General features: G+C 35.2%; 1 protein-coding gene across 1 annotated transcript; it reads right to left on the reverse strand.

The window, feature by feature from the left end:
- Positions 1-275: 275 nt before the first annotated feature.
- LOC113783698 (60S ribosomal protein L23a-like) lies at positions 276-839 on the reverse strand. The gene has a single exon (XM_027329902.1). It carries the CDS (start codon positions 808-810, stop codon positions 349-351), a length of 462 nt encoding a protein of 153 aa, XP_027185703.1. The 5' UTR covers positions 811-839; the 3' UTR covers positions 276-348.
- Between the last annotated feature and the right edge of the window lie 18,563 nt (positions 840-19,402).

Raw genomic sequence — 19,402 nt, forward strand, 5'->3', positions numbered from 1 at the left:
ACTTGTTATATTATTCCTTTGAGGCTGAAGTTTAATAGCAGTACTTATTTCTTGAGCTAATTTGGTGCATTAGTTTGGGGCTGATTTTGATTTTCTTTGGGGCTGATTTTGAATGTCCAGCTTTAATTATTGAGGTTCTTATTGGATTGCAAATTTTAGCTAAGCAACCGAACTACAAGAGACATAGTGAAATTGGGAAATGGCAAGGTTTAGTGAAATTTTGTCTGATGTTAAAAATTCCCCCTTGTGTTGAAATTTGGTATTTTTTTTCACGACAAAACAGCCTAGCAAATTGTCACACTTAAAAGACAGTATCTTTGATCGGAACAAAACAATGACTAAATTCGTTTATATTATTCCAATCTTGTTTGCCACATCCAAAGCATCGTAGTCTGGAGTCAACCGAACATATGCTTTCTTTGTTCCATCAGGCCTGATCAAAGTGTTCACTTTCTTGGTCTGTATGTCGTACATCTTCTTCACTGCATCTTTGATTTTCTTCTTATCAACACGGATGTAAACTATGAATACCATGGTATTGTTATCTTCAATCTTTTTCATGGCAGATTCAGTAGTCAAAGGATATTTGAGAATCTGATAATGGTCCAACTTATTCCTAGGAGGAGCACTGATGCGTGGGTACTTCGCGTTCCCGTCCTTTTTCAATGTCTTAGGACGATGGAATGTACCTTTGGTCCGGATCTTCTTGGCTTTCTTCTTAAAAGTTGTCCCAGATTTGACAAATTTGGCAACCTTGGCTGCCTGAGCCTTTGTATCAAGCTTTTTTGTGGTGTCAGCTTTAGGAGCCATTGTTGGAAACTGCCTTACAAATCTTTTACCTGAGGGGAGGAGCCGAGTGTTGAGGGGAGGAGCTGAGTGTTGTTGAAGCGGCTCTGTGTTGAAATTTGGGACTTGGATTTGTTTTGTAAAGCTACCTCGAGTTATATGTAAAATTTAGGCCAAATACCACTTATCAAACTATCTATAGGGTGTTGTTGAACTTCATTATGATATTTGAATGCTTATATGATATTTTGACATTTCATAATGCAATGGATGCATTCATTTGCTAATTATAAATCATTGTCATTTTTTTCCATTTATAGATATAATTGTTGTAGGAAAATTTTCAATTTTCATGGTGATAAAGAGTTATCATTGAATCAGAATTTTCCATTAATAACAATCTGTGGTCATAGAATTAAAAAGTGTTTAGTGACAACAAAAGTCGTCAGTAATTAGTCTATACCAATGACAATTACATATCACTTTTAGTGACAACATTTATTTGTACATCATTAACAAGATACTATGTCATCACTAAAATTACAATAATTATTGACGACATCAGTTGTCACAAAACAGTTCCATTCACTGACGACTTTTATTGTCGTCACTATATACTTTTACCGACGGGCCTTCAGTGACGACTCTGTGACAACTAGAAAATTGTCAATAAAAGTTATCAGTGACGACTTTTTATTTTTTTGTGACAAAAATGGCTTGTCACTGAAGACCAAATTTCTTGTAGTGAAAGTTGACACATAGGGAGGATTAAGGGCTTTGATGGAAAGATTTTGGAGGAAGAAGCTCTTGGTTTCCGTATCTGTTTATCTCAATCCATAACTTTTAATGATTACAAAAAATGGATGTTACTAATATTCTCTGATTAGATCTTTTAGAATTGGAGCAGAACAGGTTCAAAGGCTAACATATGCTGAAATAACTGTCGGACGTACATAAAGACTATATCAGCCGTCCGACAACCATTGAGTAACTTCGGACGCATGAAAAATCCACTCTCGGACGTCCGAAGATGATAAGCCAAGTCCTCTAAGTTAATTGACCTCGATCGGACATACAACACCTGAGTACCAGACATCCGATAAACGTTGCGACACTTCGGACTCAAAATATTGGAGGCACCGGACGTCCGAACGAATTGAAGGAGAATTTCTGATTTTACATCATACCTTCGGATGCATATTCTGGAGGTACCGGACGTCCTAAACATTTCAAGAAAACTTCTTGAACTCACTGCCTGCGTTCGGATGCAGAAAACTAGCCTACCGGACGTCCGACACCACCAACGGCTAGTTGACTCTTCAGCTGCATTCTATCCGTTGGTAGCATTAATTGAAGAATTTTTTGGTCCCTTATAAAAGAAAAAAGTCAACCTCTTCAAACAACTTTCGCACATTGAGACTACATCAGATCTTGAGTGATTCAAGTGTGAGAATACTCTTTAAAGAAGATTTGTACTCTTAGTTGTGGAATTTTCAATAAGTTTTTCAAGTGTGTTTCTATTTCTTCAATAGTATAGTTTTGTGAGGGTTATCCGAGTGATAGTAAAATTTTCTTGTTTGACCAAGTGCGGCTTGGGGCGAGGAGAAAGTGATCCTTTTTTTGTACACGAGATTGGTTGTAGTTGATCAACTTGAAGAATCTCGCTATATAAAGTGGTATTCAAACTCAAGTGGAGTTTGAAACTTGGTTTGTTATTCTATCCTTTTACTTACTGTCTTGCAATATAAATTGTCTATCTCTTCTACTCCCAAACACTTGTGCTTATTCATCAATTGCTCTATTGTGTGGTCCTTTAGAAAAAGAGAGCAAGTTCTCAAAAAGTGACTCATATCTTGGCTAGTTTTTAAACCACCTAATTCATTCCCCCTCTTAGGTTGTCTTCGATCCTTACAATTGGTATCAGAGTTTGGTCTCCTAGAAATTAAACTCAATCAGTTTTGGAGTAAAAATAACAACCAACAATGCCATATTTTTTGAAAGACAATCCGTCACTAGACCCCCAATATTCAATGAATCAAATTATGTGAGTTGAAAGGAGAGGATGGTTATTTTCTTACAATATATTGATATTGAGTTGTGATTTATTGTCAATGAAGGTTCATATGATGCCTCTATTATTGATGAAGTTACTCATAGGCTGAGACCAAAAACAAGGAGTGAGTTGACAGGTGATGATAGAACTCATCTTACCTTAAATACCAAGGCTATGAATGTATTATACAGTGCTTTAGATTCAAATGAGTCTATTAGAGTCAAAGGCTGTAGATTTGTAAAAGAGATTTGGAATAAACTCAGAAAAATCCATGAAGGAAGTGAAAATGTGAGAGAACAAAAGAAATCCATTCTGGTCACTAAGTATGAATTCTTTAAGATGAAACCTCATGAAAACATTGACAAGATGTATTGCAGATTCAATGATCTTATTAAGGACTTAAAAGTACTTGAAAAGAATTACTCTCTAGGTGAGAAAAATAGAAAAATTCTGAATGTTTTATCCAAGGAATGAGAGAGTAAAGTGACTGCCATTGAGGAAGCTAAAGATCTAAATACCTTGCCCATTGAATCTCTTATTAATTCTTTAACCTCTTGTGAGATGAAACTCAAGTCCAAGGTGCAGGAGGAAGAAGATACAAAAGTGAGAAAGAGTATTGCTCTAAAAGTCTGACAAGATGAAGATGATAAGCCTCCTTAGATGAAGATAACATGGAAGGTGATGACAGTGATATTGCACTCATCACGAAAAGCTTCAAAAGAATACTCAACAAGAGGAGATTCAAAAAAGGTGGACTCAGCAATTCATTCCCAAATCAGTTCAACAACTTGAGAAATAAAGGGAAGCTAGAGCTCAATAAAAAGCAAACTGATAAGTGCTTTGAATGCGGCCAACTTGGACACTACGCAAATGAATGTCCAATAAAGAAAAGGAAGGAAAGCAAGGTTGAACGAAAATCAAAGTTTAATAATTTTCAGATCACCTGGAATGACTGCAATTCAGAAGGTGAAGTCGAAAAAGAAGAGGAGTCTGCCCAAATGACTTTTATGGCCATTGGTGATGAAGAGATAACTACTTGTAACTCTTAAACTAATAGTGATAACGAATCTGATGATGATGTTAACTCTTTTATGAAAAGAATGCATAACAGTTTGAAAGAATCCTATGTTAGAAACGAGAAATTAAAACAGAAGATTAACTTTCTGATTCAAGACAATGCAAGCCTTTTCGACAAAATAAATGTCTGAGAAATGAAAATGAGAACCTGAAAAGGATTGAAAATGATTTGCATGCTGAACTTGATAGAAAGACAAACTTCTGTGACATGCTAAAAAATGAACAAAGTAACTTGAAAAGAAGAATGGATGATCTTAGTCAGATGCTTCAACATAAGAAACAAAACTGTTTTCAAATGAATGATACAAAACTTCACTGTGGTACTTATCAGAAAAGGTGAAATCATAGTGCAAATGAGTTTACTATCTATAGGAGAAGGCAAATAAGATTTATTAAACCTGTTCATTTGAATAATTCATTAACTATGTGTAGATTCTGTTGTCAATTTGGCCACATAAAAAGCAATTGTTATGTTAGGAAAAATATGAGAAATGACATGAGATGCATGTGGATGGTTAGACATAATGCTAACTCTCAAGAATCCAAAAAGTAAAGGGTACTAAATATTATCTTGTGGATCTTTGTGTAGGTGAACCTGGTGAATATTGTTAAGGAATCAAAGTGATTCATAGACAGTGGATGCTCAAGACATATGACTGATGATCCATCATAGTTCATCAAGCTCAAGCCAAAAGCAAGTGAAAAGGTAACATTTGGAGATGATAACAAAGTCAAAACTGTTGGAATTGGTGATGTTGGTAAGAATGGTCAAAACTTTGTTCACAATGTTCTTTTAGTTGACAATTTGAGCTATAACTTATTAAGTGTTAGTCAATTGTGTGATAGGAATCTGTTTGTGTTATTTAAAAATCATGAATGCCTTGTTCTTGACTCAAAGTTCAACACTGTTTTCAAAGGAAAAAGAGTAAATGACATTTATGTAGTTATCCTTGAAAAAGTTGATTCCTCAAGCCTTAGTTGTCTCAAAGTAGCAAATGAGGACCCCTGGCTGTGGCATAAAAGACTCTGTCATTTCAATATAGATCTGTTAAAAAAAATTTCTAAAAAGTATCTTGTTAGAGGGCTGCCAAAGATCAAATTTGAAAAGGACAGAATTTGTGATGCTTACCAATTTGGAAAACAAGTCAAAGTGTCTTTTAAATCCAAGAAATGTGTTTCTACCACAAAGCCTCTAGAACTTTTACATCTTGATTTATTTGGTCCTACACAAACTACCAGCTTAGGTGGCAAAAGATTTTGCTTTGTTGTTGTTGATGATTTTTCTAGATACACTTGAATGATGTTTCTTGCAAACAAAGATGATACTTTCAAAAACTTTGTTTCACTATTTACAAAAGTTCAGAAACTGATTGGATTGAAAATCATCAAAATCAGAAGTGACAATGGCTCAGAATTTTATTTTTGTGGCTTTCCAGAATTTTGTAACAACAATGGTATTACACATGAATTTTCAATTGCAAGAGTTTCCCAATAAAATGGGGTTGTTGAAAGAAAGAATAGAACTCTTCAAGAGGCTGATAGAACCATGCATAGTGAGTATAATTTACCAAAATACTTTTAGGCTGAATCTATAAATACAACTTGCTATACCATGAATAGAGTTCTTTTAAAACCAATCTTGAACAAAACCTCCTATGAGCTGATGTTTGATAAAAAGTCTATAGTTGGATACTTTAAAGTCTTTGGTTGCAAATGCTTTATTTTAAATATCAAGAAACATCTCGAAAAGTTTGATAAAAAATCTGATGAGAGAATTTTCTTGGGATATTGTGAGAATAAGAGAGGCTTTAGAGTCTACAATCGAAGGATTTTGGTTATACAAGAAGCTATACATATCACTTTTGATGAATCTAATGGTGACATTTCAATAAGTAGTGGTGAAAATGATGATACAGGTATTCAAGGAGAACTAAAGAAACTTACAATCACTGACCAAGGCATTGCTTCACCAGGAAATGATTCAAAGGAAGATGAAATTCAAGATAGTCCAGTAAGGGAAGATAGTGACAAAGACACTAGTACACCTAACGATCTTCCAAGAGTTTGAAAATTTGCTCAAAACCACCCTAAGGAGCTCATCATTGGTGATCCATCCGAAAAGGTCAGAACTCATTTCTCTTTTAAACAACTAATGGATAATTTTGCATTAGTTTCACACTTTGAACCCAAAAATGTTGTTGATGCTTTAAAAGATGAGAACTGGATTTTAGCTATGGAAAAGGAGTTAAATCAATTTGAAAAGAACAAGATGTGGATATTAGTTGCTAGACCAAAAGATCATTCTATCATTGGCACAAAGTGGATTTTTAGAAACAAAATAAATGACAAAGGTGAAGTAGTAAGAAATAAGGCCAAACTTGTAGCCAACGGATATACTCGAGAAGAAGGAATTGATTTTGATGAATCATTTGTACCCGTAGTGAGGTTGGAATTAATTAGAATGTTTTTGCCCTTTGCATGTTTCAAGAACTTTAAATTATTTCAAATAGATGTTAAAAGTGTTTTCTTAAATGGATTTATTGATCAAGAAATATATGTTGATCAATCTCTTGGTTTTGAAAATGAAATTTATCCAAATCATGTATTTAAACTCTCAAAAGCTTTGTATGGACTAAAACAAGCTCCAAGAGCATGGTATGAACGTTTGAGTGATTTTTTTGATTGAAAATGATTTTAAAAGAGGTATTGTGGATACTACTCTTTTCACTAAGTAAAGTTCACGTGATCTTTTAATTGTGCAAATATATATGGATGATATTATATTCGGTACTACTAATGAGAGCTTGTGCAATGAATTTTTCAATATCATGCAAAAAGTGTTTGAAATGAGCATGATGGGAGAATTAAATTTCTTCCTTAGACTCTAAGTGATTCAAATTCAAGATGGAACGTTCATCAACCAAATAAAATACACCAAAGAGCTGCTCAAAAGATTTGGAATGGAGGATTCAAAGCAGGTCGGAACACCTATGTGCATATCTACCAAATTTGACAATGATGAAAAAGGTACAAAAGTTGATGAAAAGAAGAATAGAGGTATGATTGGTAGTTTGCTTTACTTAACTGCTAGTAGACCAGATATCATGTTTTTTGTGTGCTTATGTGCTCGTTTTCAGTCTTGTCCAAAGGAATCTCATTTAAATGCAGTAAAAAGAATTCTTAGATATCTACAAGGAACTTTGAATTTTGGTCTATGGTATCCTAAGTGTCATGAACTTCCTCTGTGTGGATTCTCTGATGCTGACTTCGGCGGTTGTAGGGTTGATAGAAAAAGTACAATAGGTATATGTAACTTTCTTGAAAATTGCTTAGTATCTTGGTTTAGCAAGAAACAAAATGCTATTTCATTATCTACAACTAAAGCTGAATATGTTGCCGTTGGAGCTTGTTGTGCTCAATTATTGTAGATGAAAAATACATTGAATGATTTTCGATTGATGTATGATTATGTGCCTATGTATTGTGATAACACTAGTGCAACAAATTTGACAAAAATTCCATCCAATATTTTAGGACAAAGCACATAGACATAAAGTATCATTTCATTCGCGATCTTGTCGATAAGGGTGAAATTTGTGTTCAATATGTCTGTTCAAACGATCAAATTGCTAATATTCTCACAAAAGCCTTACCACTGGATCAATTTGTGCCTTTGAGAACAAAATTGGGTGTTTCAGAAAAAATCTCTAAAAATTCTTTGGTCACTCTTTATCGGACGTCCGATATGTTAGAACGGACGTCTGACAGTGTTCTTAATCATCTACCCAGAAAATTTTGGTTCGGACGGAAGTGTCGAAAGCTCTATTTCGTTCGGCTGTCCGACACTCAAAAATTGCGTCTTATAAGAAAGCCCTCTGCGTTATTCAGTTCATTCTTTCCCTTTAGTTTCGGACGCAACTCTTCATATTCCCTCAATTTCAAAATTCAAATTCATCTCTTCTTGGAACAAGTACCAAGAAATCACTCTGACCGACACCTTTACATACCTATTGCGAGTTCATTGTGCATCATAACTTCCCCCAACCGCCAACTGCACTATAAATTCCAATTCTTACCCGAAACCCTAACCACAAAAATTTCTCCCTCTGTGGACAGTTCGTGCATTCACTGTAGTTCATACTGCACTCCTCATCGTTTGATACTTATTTGTATCACATTACACAACAAAATCACACTGCATTGCAATCATGGTGAGGATTAGAAGAGGATCCGTGAGTGCCGGATGCACCTTCAAGCTTCGTGATGAGGAGGATGAAGATGTTCAAGTTATCGAACCTTCCATCAAATCACCCAAAAAGAAAACTGGAAATCGTGGTGGAAAAATGAAGCAATCTGCAAGGAAAAAACAGAATGCGCAAACCAGAGAGCCGTCTGTTGAACCATCCGATGAGCAGATGGAGGAGCATCAATCTGAAGGGCATCAAGGAAGTGACAATGAAGAGGAACTGGAGCAGCCTACCAATGTAGATGTAACCACCACGAAATCACCCAGGAAAGGAAAAAGGACTGCCAAAAAGAAGAGCATTGCTCAACCCAAGGGAAGGCAAACTGCTGATCCCTCTGGGAATCAGCAGGATGCAAAGAAAAATGCTGAGGAACAGCAGACTGATGAACCATCTACCAGGAAGCCACCAAGGGTGTCCAGGGTATTGCACCAACTACTCAGCACAGTGGAAAAAGAAAGCATCCAGAAAATGAACAACCAGGGACCCAAACTGCTGTTGAACCAACTCCCCTGCCGAAGTTCATCGATGATGAAGCCAGGGAGAGGTTTGAATGGATCTCGCAGAAAGGTTTCATCACTCAAAGGTCCATCATTCCCTATGAATTCCGTAAGCTTGACCTTGAATCTGTTCTCAACCTTTTGAATTCCAAAAATGGACCCCTCTTCTGACCATTCCAAACACCTACTATCCTGACATGCTTCATCAATTTTTTACAAACCTTAGATAGGGTAAATCACATACAGATCTCATTTCACGTGTCAATTCTGTTAACATAGAACTGAATCCTGAAATTGTCAACTCTGTTTTGGAAACCAAAATTGAAGATGGTTTTAAAGGCAAAATTGTAAATTTCTTTTCTTATGAAGAATTTTCCTCTGCATACCATCACTTTTATGTTGCAAAATTGATGACCTATTTTCAGTCTCACTTTAATACTCCTACTGAGGCAAGATTGGAAGATCTTAGTCCTCAAAATCTTATCATTTTTACCATAATTTCAAATCTGTTGGTGCCCACTGATGGTCACAGAACTGATGCAAACAAAATGAAACTTTATCTATTCTATTGTTTTCTTGAAAAAATCCGAATTGGTTTTGATTTTGTCATGTGCAAATTTCTGCTCAAAATCAGCACTGACAGCCGTAGGAAACTGTCCTATGAAAAATTTCTGACTCCTATTTTTACTCATTTTGAAATTTCCTTTAGTGGTAAATCTCCAAAAGAGAGTGCATCAACTGTGTTTTCAAAGGCTTACTTTGAAAGGAAAAATCTAAAATTTTTTTAGGATCATTGGTGCTACAAAGAAATTGTCTCTGAGTTTAGGAGAAAAAATCTTCATGAAACTCCTGTAACCCCTAAGACTCCTCGAGACCAGTCTATGTATGTGACACCCTTCACCATTCACCCTAGAAGGTCAGTCTCTATGCATACTTCATCCAACCTTAAGGTCATCTCTCTGCTTGATGACCTCAAACAACATATCCTGCTTCTTGAAGATGGCTTGATGATGACCATGACTTCTGATCAACAAGCCACCTTTGTTGTCAAAAGGAATCTACTTGTACCTCTCATTCCTCTAGAAAATGAAAATGCACACCGAAAGGAGCCTAAAACTAAGCCAACCACTGAGGCTACCCCAGAATACCATGCCTCCAGTTCTCAACCACAGGACAAGGGAAAAGCTCCGGCAACTGAAGAAGAGACTGAAGAGGATGATGATGATGGGGATGAGGACACTGAAGAAGAAGACCCTGCTCAGTTTCGCCTGGTTAGAAGAAGGCCTGGATCCTCTAAGAACATCATATAGGCACTACTGCACTTCATGATTAGGATAATAGTTCATATTAGATTTTTGCATCTTTTGCACTTAAAAACATTTGTTGTGCTCTGTCTTAAGGATTTTACTCCTCTACTGGTCTGTAAAACTATTTAGTTATCTTTTATGTTGAATGTTGCTTATTTCAATCTATCTGCAAATATTAGTTCCTGGTTGATAAGGTTTTGGTTTTGGTTCTGAATGGATGGTGTTGCTGTTCTGCTGTGTTACTAAATTCAGTTTGGTGAGCCAATGAACGACCACATTGTTGGTAATATGGATAATTTTACTGGTTGATTCAATGATGACAAAAAGGGGGAGATATGGATATGACATGTAATCTATATGTGAGGGGGATTCATTTTAAGGGGGAGTGAACATTATTCTGAAGGGAAGTTGTGAATACTACTTGAATGCATTAAGTTAGGGGGAGCTATATCTAAAACCTTTTTACTCCATCCATTATTTTGTCATCATCAAAAAGGGGGAGATTGTTTATCTCAATCTGTAACTTTTGATGATTACAAAATAAATGGATGTTACTAATATTCTCTTATTAGATCATTTCAGAATTGGAGTAGAACAGGTTCAAAGGTAACATATGTTGAAATAGCTGTTGGATGCACATAAAGACTGCATCGGCCGTCCGACAACCATTGAGTAACTTCGGATGCATGAAAAACCCACTCTCAGACGTCCGAAGATGATAAGCCAAGTCCTCTAAGCTCATTGACCCCGATCGGACGTACAACACCTGAGTACCGGACGTCCGACAAACGTTGCGACACTTCGGACGCAAAACATTGGAGGCACCGGACGTCCGAACGAATTGAAGGAGAATTCCCAGTTTTGCATCATACCTTCGGACGCATATTCTGGAGGTACCGAACGTCCTAAACATTTCAAGAAAACTTCTTGAACTCTCTACCTGCGTTCGAACGCAGAAAACTAGCCTACCGGATGTCCGACACCACCAACGGCTAGTTGACTCTTCAACTGCCTTCTGTCCGTTGGTAGCATTAATTGAGGAATTTTTTGGTCTCTTATAAATAGAACAAAGTCAACCACTTAAAAAGAACTTTGCACATTGAGACTACATCAGATCTTGAGTGATTCAAGTGTGAGAATACTCTTTAAAGAAGATTTGTACTCTTAGTTGTGTAACTTTCGATAAGCTTTTCAATTGTGTTTCTATTTCTTCAATAGTGTAGTTTTGTGAGAGTTATCTGAGTGATAGTAAAACTTCCTTACTTGACCAAGTGCGGCTTGGGACGAGGAGGAAGTGATCCTTCCTTTGTACACAAGAGATTGGTTGTAAGTTGATCAACTTGAAGAAACTTGCTATATAAAGTGGTATTCAAACTCAAGTGGAGTTTGAAACTTGGTTTGCTATTCTATCTTTTTACTCACTGTCTTGCAATATAAATTGTCTATCTCTTCTACTCCCAAGCACTTGTGTTTTCTCATCAATTGCTCCATTGTGTGGTCCTTTAGAAAAATATGGCAAGTTCTCATAAAGTGACTCATTTCTTGGCTAATTTTTTAAACCACCTAATTCAACCCCCCCTCTTAGGTTGTTTTAAGGATAATTGCCAAAAAGGAACCAAATTCGAATTGAATATGTATGGAAACCTGGGTAATCCATAACCAAGGCAAAGTCGATAAGTATAACTTGAATCATGCTGATGCAACAATATTGTTTCAAGAATTTAGTGCAACAAATGAAATGCCACAAGATCTTGAGAACAAGCTTACCGAGAGTATAGAAATAAAGGAGATGTCCATTTTGGTTACTTTCATGATGTTAATGCTAAATTATTCCCTCCAAACTCGAAAAAGCCAATAGCGATAATTGATTTTGCCACAGTATTTTATGGACAAGTTATTGTTTGAACCTCTTATGTAAATCAAATACACTTCTAAGTCATCTGGTATTTTACTCGAATTACTTTGCAATCAAACCTATCATGCATATTCATGTGCCTCCATTCAATGGTTGTTCTTGGGCAATTTAATACAAAATGTTCAGCCATGCATAATAGTAGAATTCTTCAGAGCTAATTGTCATCTCATGATTCTAGCAATCCGTAATTGAGTTTAAAAGTCTGATATACACCAAATAACCTATCTTTTTCTCATTGCCTGGACAATCTTTCGTAATAACTTTCTTGACATCAAGTAACCTGGCGAAATTGACGCTAATTCTTAATATTCTTAGTACTTGCATATGTATCGCACAATTGTGTTTGTGTAGCATGGCTCACCAATTGCTCTTGAATCGTGATACTGCTTTGTAGTTTTTTTTTATTCTCCTGCTCTTTCACAAAACAAGAAAACAACTCCATCTTTGACAGATTATTTGGGTTAAGTGAAAATTGAACCATCAAACACAGACAAATATATTCAAATGAATCATTTTTTAGAAACTTGCATACAATCTTTGAATGTGTGTAATCGCTAGTGCAACAAATTCCTTCATGCAAGCTCGTATTAATTACTAGAGGGCACATGATTATACTTGAAACAAAACTTCATGCAGCATAAATTTACACTGCGGCTCAGTTCTTATATATGCATATGAATTTTTGGACCACCCACACAGATGGTCAGCCATTGCAGCAAAATTACCGGGAAGATCTGATAATCAAATACAAAATTATTATCATACTCAATTGAAAAAACGCAAGAAGAAACTCCAACTAGCAAAGCATACCAGAGGGCCACTTGCTGAAGACTGCTACTAATCTGAAACAAATTAGGAGGGCTTGCCTGAAATTTCTCATCAACGTGACCTATTTTAGGAAAATGTTGGTCTAGAAGCTTCAGGTTTACAAAGCTCAGAGAGAATTGAACCATCCGTAACTCAATCTTCTAGTGAGATGACAAGCTCAAACGCCACTTGGGTAGCAGAAAATGGTATTTTTTGCATAGGATCGATCACTTGTTTATTTGTTTTGCACATATGAGGACATATAGCTAGGCTTATTTATGTTCTGTTCCAGTCACTTTCATTCAGTTTCAATGATTTTCTTGTCTAATAGATAATAGATTTGCATCTTTTATTCAAATCCACATTATCCATATTCTTTCAAGTAATGGGCAGCCTATGGTGCTGTAATGGGAGAAAACACTCTACAAAGTTGTAGTTCACTGGATCAAGAAACAATATTCGATATGAAAAACATTTGGGTACCTCTAGGACAATGTGGTGAAATGGGAAGACTTTGCAAGTGCAGTGGCATTAAACTCTGCTAAAAGTCTAATGCTTGAATAAATTGCATGGTCATTTCTCGTGACATGTGAATATATCATTGCTTGATCCACAACTTTACAATGATAAAGCTGACTGTCACTCAGAAGTTTATATTAAGCTGCTATGATTGGTACCTTAACATACATCTCTAGTTGCTGATATGGCTGAAAATACCTCTCCAGCTTTAGTTGTGAAGGCAGTCTTTGGTCCGCCAACTAAGTATTCTCATCTTCTGGTTGGGTGAATGTGAGAGGATTTGAGAATTGCTATCAATTTGACTTCCAAAAATTATGATAACCATGGTACGGGATAAATGGATAACTACTGCAAAAGAGATTGGATATAATGCTTGTGTTCTGGATGTGGGTGCTGAGCCACTAGAATATACTAGACGTTGCTGCAGAGGTAAATTCCTGGTCCTGAAATTACCTTGATGATCAGAAGCAGTACAAAAAGTTCAAACAGCTAGATTGTTCTAACTGCTCTAGTCTATAATTAGAGTATAAAAGCAAACCCTTTTTATTTTCCGAATCAAGAAGTTAAAATGGATTTGGTTCTTCATGTACTAAAACAAATTGCACTATGTAATACAGACTGTTCAAAAAGTAGGCTAGTTTGGCATACAAATGGATACAAAATTCATGAGTTCTTTTCACCCAAACTAGCATGGTTACTTTACCACCATCTGATGAACTTTACTCTAATTAACAAAATACAAAAGGGGAACTTGCATTTGTCATAGTGCTAGGTGCAAGTGTGCAATGAGTCGATCTAGCATATTTTACAAGCATTACCTATCCAGTAAAAAGAGGCAGCTTTTGTAGTCTACACCAAAAAAGGATTAGCAAAAAGGGGTCACTTGGCATTCAACACGACATTTGTACAGGTAATAGTCAAACTGGTAATGCCTAAACTCTACCAATATAAATTGAACCAGAAGAAGTTGCTTCTTGGCAACTTTTGTGGCTATGAGTAGTCCTCTTCTTCTGATTTCCAATATTCATTTTTCAATAACTTTCAAAGGGATAAAGGATGATCATATCATATGCATGTCTAAAATGCTTCTTCTCCATCCCTTGCTCACGTAAGTATTGCTAACACATCTTATGGACAGATTGATATGGCATATTCCTATTGGCAGCTTGTGATAGCAGCAATTAGTACATGATTTCAAGATGACTCTTAAGCTTTTCATAATTCTCAAGAATTTGAAATACACCAGATATACCTATCTTTTATTCATAGCTACAATATTTTGTTTTCTATCGTTCTTTCACGAAATAAGAAAACACATTTATCTTGAATTACTGATTTGGTTTTAAGTGAAAATTGAACTATCAATTACACACAAATCTATTGAATTCACTCATCAATGAAAATCTAGTCTAAACTTGAGTTCTGACTTCATCAACGCATGTCATATTTTATGGTGATATTCAAGTTTGAGTCAGAGCTTAACTGCTAGAAGCGTGGAAATTTGTTGTTGAACTTAAATTCAAAAACTTCATATTCTTTTCCTTATATAGGATTTATAACAACAAACATGAGCAAAAGCAAAGTTTGGAGATAGGCCCATCCATATCATTCAACAAAAGTAGTTTACCTTCCATTTTTCTTCCTACACTACAATAAGTTTGATGAAATTCACCTAGAAATACTTTGTACAATAGTTTATATATGCATATGTATTCTAAAAAGAAATCAAACTAGAAATTAATCACAAAACCAAGATATGTCTCTAAGTAAAATCATATATGTACTGAATTGGATTTCAATAGCAATACAAACTCTTACATTAATAATACAAAACACAAAATCAGAGCTGCAACTAAATTAAGCTCAAGTACAATACATCATGTTATGAACAAAAGTTAACAATTTGAACAACTAGAGATCTAGAATTCAATTTCATTGCAAAAATATGAGTCGATGATCTCTCCTTCTTCTACTTCCCAGCAACTCAAATATGCATCTTCATCATCATCCGTTGCCATGAATTCCTTCTTTAAGTGCAAGCCAAGCTGTTCTAAATTGTGCAAAACTTTGCCAGTCTTTAAACCTCTCAATACCATCATTGTCGGTCCATTGCATCCATAGACAATGTAAGAGGGAGAACACTGACTTAATTGCTCAAGTTCCTTGCAATCATGAGATTGTCTTCAAAATCAACTGTGCTTTCCATCATCTGTAAGGCAACTCGAGCAGCTTCTCTTTCTTTTTGCCTCAATTCAGCTTCTTTCTCCTTCAATTGCTCAGCTGCTTTTGGTGCCTCTTTTTCTTTGCCTTGTTTCTCTCCCTTCCTTGATCGATGTTAGTTTTCACAGCTTTTGCTATGGAAATAATTTCGGCAAAGTAGGGTGTTAACCTTGCAGCATATAAAGCCGTCTTCAAAATGTATTCGTCATCACGATTAGCTTGACTTGTGCATTAGCTTTTATCACTGGAAATCATTAGAATACCCTTTTGCTGCTGCTATTTAGGCTTAAGAGTAATTGCACCAATCTTATTCTCGTTGTGTTACAACCTTTGTAATGTATCCATTATTCTCTTCCTTTCATGACTATCTATAACTACTAGCGCTTGGGCTACTCCTTTGTTGTTTCTCCCATTAATTCGAGATGTCAATTTCTATCTGCTGAATTGTTCTTCTTCCCAACAATGCCTTTCTTGACGACTACCATGTTGGATGGTAATAACAGAAACAAACCCTTGAATGATAGATGTTCAAATCTCCAATTTCACCAAACCGAAGAACCAAAATTGTAAAATCAGAAAGTTTGCAAAAGAACCCTTGATATAAGTAGTGGATATATTACTAGGTGATCAAAGAAATACGACTACTTCTGACAAAGACGAAGAAAAGAAGAAATTCTTGAGGCTATGATAATGGTCTGCTTATCCTTCAAGCACCAAGGAATGAACCTAGCCGCTGATATGATCACTGGTTTCTTAATTTTTGCTAGTAGTTTCTTTTGTGAAGAGAATAATGAATAAAGAGTGGTGATTAAATACTAAACTCAAGATGCTTTAGGTATTAGGAAAGTAGTGGTTTCCTTTTCCTATGTTGTTTGGATCTCAGTCTGGCAGTAAATTCAAATGTAGAGTTTATGGCTTGAGCTTTTAGCTTCTTTTATTTGAGACTTTTTAGGTTCGGCCCATTTATGTTTAGGCAATGGGGAATTGCAGTTTTTTTTATAGGTTGTGGTTTGGGCATATACTAGAAAAACTTGTTTTTCATACAACAAGAAATGTGTAAAAAATTAGTTACAAATTTTAATTAATTGAAATTGTTTAATATGACCATCTTAATTATTGATTCATTAGTGCTTTTTAAAATTATATTTCAATAAATTGTGAAGTACAACGTGCCAAAACGGTGAAAATATTTTCTTAACATAATTTTAAAAAAATCTCTCATTTCTTCTAACATGATAAAAAAAATAAAAACATTCACTCTACCAATAAGAGGAAAAAATAAATGCCATCAAAGTTAGGGGTGGTAATTCTCAACACAATTCTAATCTAATACGAAATTAATGGGTATGGATTTATTTTTCACCACTTTGGGTCAAAATCAAGTCATATCCAAATAACTCACCAAGCAAACAAGTCCTAATCAGGTCAAACATGAGTTGACTCATTTGCCTGTTTGACCTGTTTAATGTGTAAGTTTATAATTTAATAAAAAATTAGAGGCATAAAGTAAATAAAAAGAAAACTAACCAAGGTTGCAAATTAGTATTACAAAAAAGGAATCATGAATATTATGCGAGAACAAGATATTTATTTTTGAAAGTGTTGTAGTTTTGTTTTTAGTAATGATTTTTTTTTGTACAAAAAGAAAATTAAAAATTTACTACAAGCACCATATACGAAATCTATGATTAGGCTACAATTTTTTATATTCTTATGGAAACTCTTTTATAGAAAAGTCGACAATACTAATAACGTGAGAAGGCCAAAAAGGAAAAAAAAAGGTTAAGCAAATAGGTTATTCAGGTTAGATTTGAGTAACTCCCAAAATTAGCAAGTCGTGTTCGTATCAAGAAAGTGGACTCATTTAATTTTTGGATCATATTCGGGTTGATGTGTATCCAGGATACCTGGATCTCAATCCAACACACCAACCCACAATCCGACTTGATTGCCACCCTTTTAAAGTGAATGAAAAAAATGTTAAAAATTTTAAGACCATTGACAATAATGTAAATTTTAAATCCAAATCAGTACCATCTATTTTCACAAAAAAGGCTAATTCTTATTTAAAAAGTTTCTACCAAACCCCATAATCCTATGGGTTTTTTTGGTCGACTTAGTTATAAGGGTATGGATTTAGATTGTGGAAGTGTAGATTTAGCCCCACCCAAAGTAGTTTTTAAAAAATTGGACAATCCAAGTAGAACCTTTGTTTTCTCATTTTGTGACTTCTAGATAAAGATAAATTACCAAAAAAAAAAAGGAAGTAGGAAAAGAGCATTTGTTCACTTAAAAATATCTAAAATTACCACACCATCGTCTTAATTTATACAAATTATGGGAAAAATTTTACACTTAGATAAGAACATATATATGAAAAATTGCTAAGAAAAAACATGGAATTTTTATATTTGGTCATATATATTTGATTAGGAGTGTAATCGAGTCAAATCGACCTCAAGCTCGTTGAACTCTTGAAAGTTGAGTTCGAATTTGAGTTCGATTTTGTTTTGCCTTACTCAAGCTAGAACTCGAGTTTGATCAAATCGAGCACAATCAGGTTCAATTCGAATTCAATTGATTTTAATCGAGTTCAATCAAATTTAAATAATATAAATTCATATTTTATATAATTTTAAACAAGAGACAAGATAAACATTTCACACTAATAATTAAAGAAAAAACATATATCTGTGAAACTCGATTAAGCTCGATGAACTTTCGAGCTTCACATATTAAGCTTGACCTCAAGCTCATCAAGCTATTCGAGTTGCTCGAACTCAAACTTGAACTCGATCAACGCGAGCTCGTGCTCGGATTTGATTGACCATGCTCGCAAACTATTCAATTAAGCTCAACTCATTCGCACTCGTAACTTTGACTCAAACTCTAATTATAGTTGTATTATCAACTATTTTATTGTGTTCAACACCATTAGTCAAAATTTGATACTGTACAAATACATGTTTATTCAATTAGTAAAGGCATGCTACTTTTTTACAAAGGTCGTGTTCGAATGTCGTTGCTAATACTAAGGCTGTGTAATTTAAAATTAAAAAAGATTGGTAGCGTAACACAACTGAATCCTTATAAATATAAGATACTGGTTGGGAGGAGGATGGATTGGATAGTATGGGGAAAAAGGTGTAAGTGAGAGGTCGAGACTAGAGATGGCAACAGGGTGGGTTTGGGGCAAAAACTCCTCCCCCGTCCCCCGTCCCATTGCCCAAAAACTCCCTCTGCTCCCATTCCCTCCATTTCGCCTTGCCCTGCTCCTCTAGTGAGGACTCGAAAAATTTATTTTATATTTTTTCTTATTTTTAAAAAATTTAATTCATATATTCTTTTATTTTACTTTGCTTGCCTTAATTTCATGGTGATTTTATTGGTTGAGTCAAGATTTATATCATTCCCCTTTTATATTTTAGTGCATGTTAAATTCCGTAGTACATTAAGGTAGTGCAACCGACTAGTGAGGTGAGTAATAAATTTGGTGACTTAGAAGGAGTTTTGTGCAAAAAAAATTATGGGACATGAGGTGTTAAGAGTTAATTGGAGAAACCCTAGATATCTTGGAGATTAGAGACAAACACAAGAGAGACAAAGAGATAGGTTTGAACCAACTCGCGCCATTTGTCACCGGTCAAAGATACTACTTGACCAAGACCTTTCTTTCATTAATTTCCTTACTTTCCTTTTATTTATTTCTCCCTTGTATTTCTAGGGTTTTGGCGGAAAGAAAAGATAGAGGAAAAAAATGAGAGAGAAAATGGTTGGATGTCAAATGTTGGCAATCAAGATCACCTTTGACCAAGACATTTCTTCTATCCTTATCATCTAGTGAAGCAAAATTTTCTTCACTTTCTTTCCTTCTTGGCTGAGAGAGAGAAGAGAGAAAAGAGAAAAAATTCCTTCAAGTTCCATCTTGATTTCTAACTTGATTTGGAGAGAAATCAACCTAAAACCCTAAATCA

Source organism: Coffea eugenioides, chromosome 9 (assembly GCF_003713205.1).
Source record: "Coffea eugenioides isolate CCC68of chromosome 9, Ceug_1.0, whole genome shotgun sequence".
NCBI classification, from domain to species: Eukaryota; Viridiplantae; Streptophyta; class Magnoliopsida; order Gentianales; family Rubiaceae; genus Coffea; species Coffea eugenioides.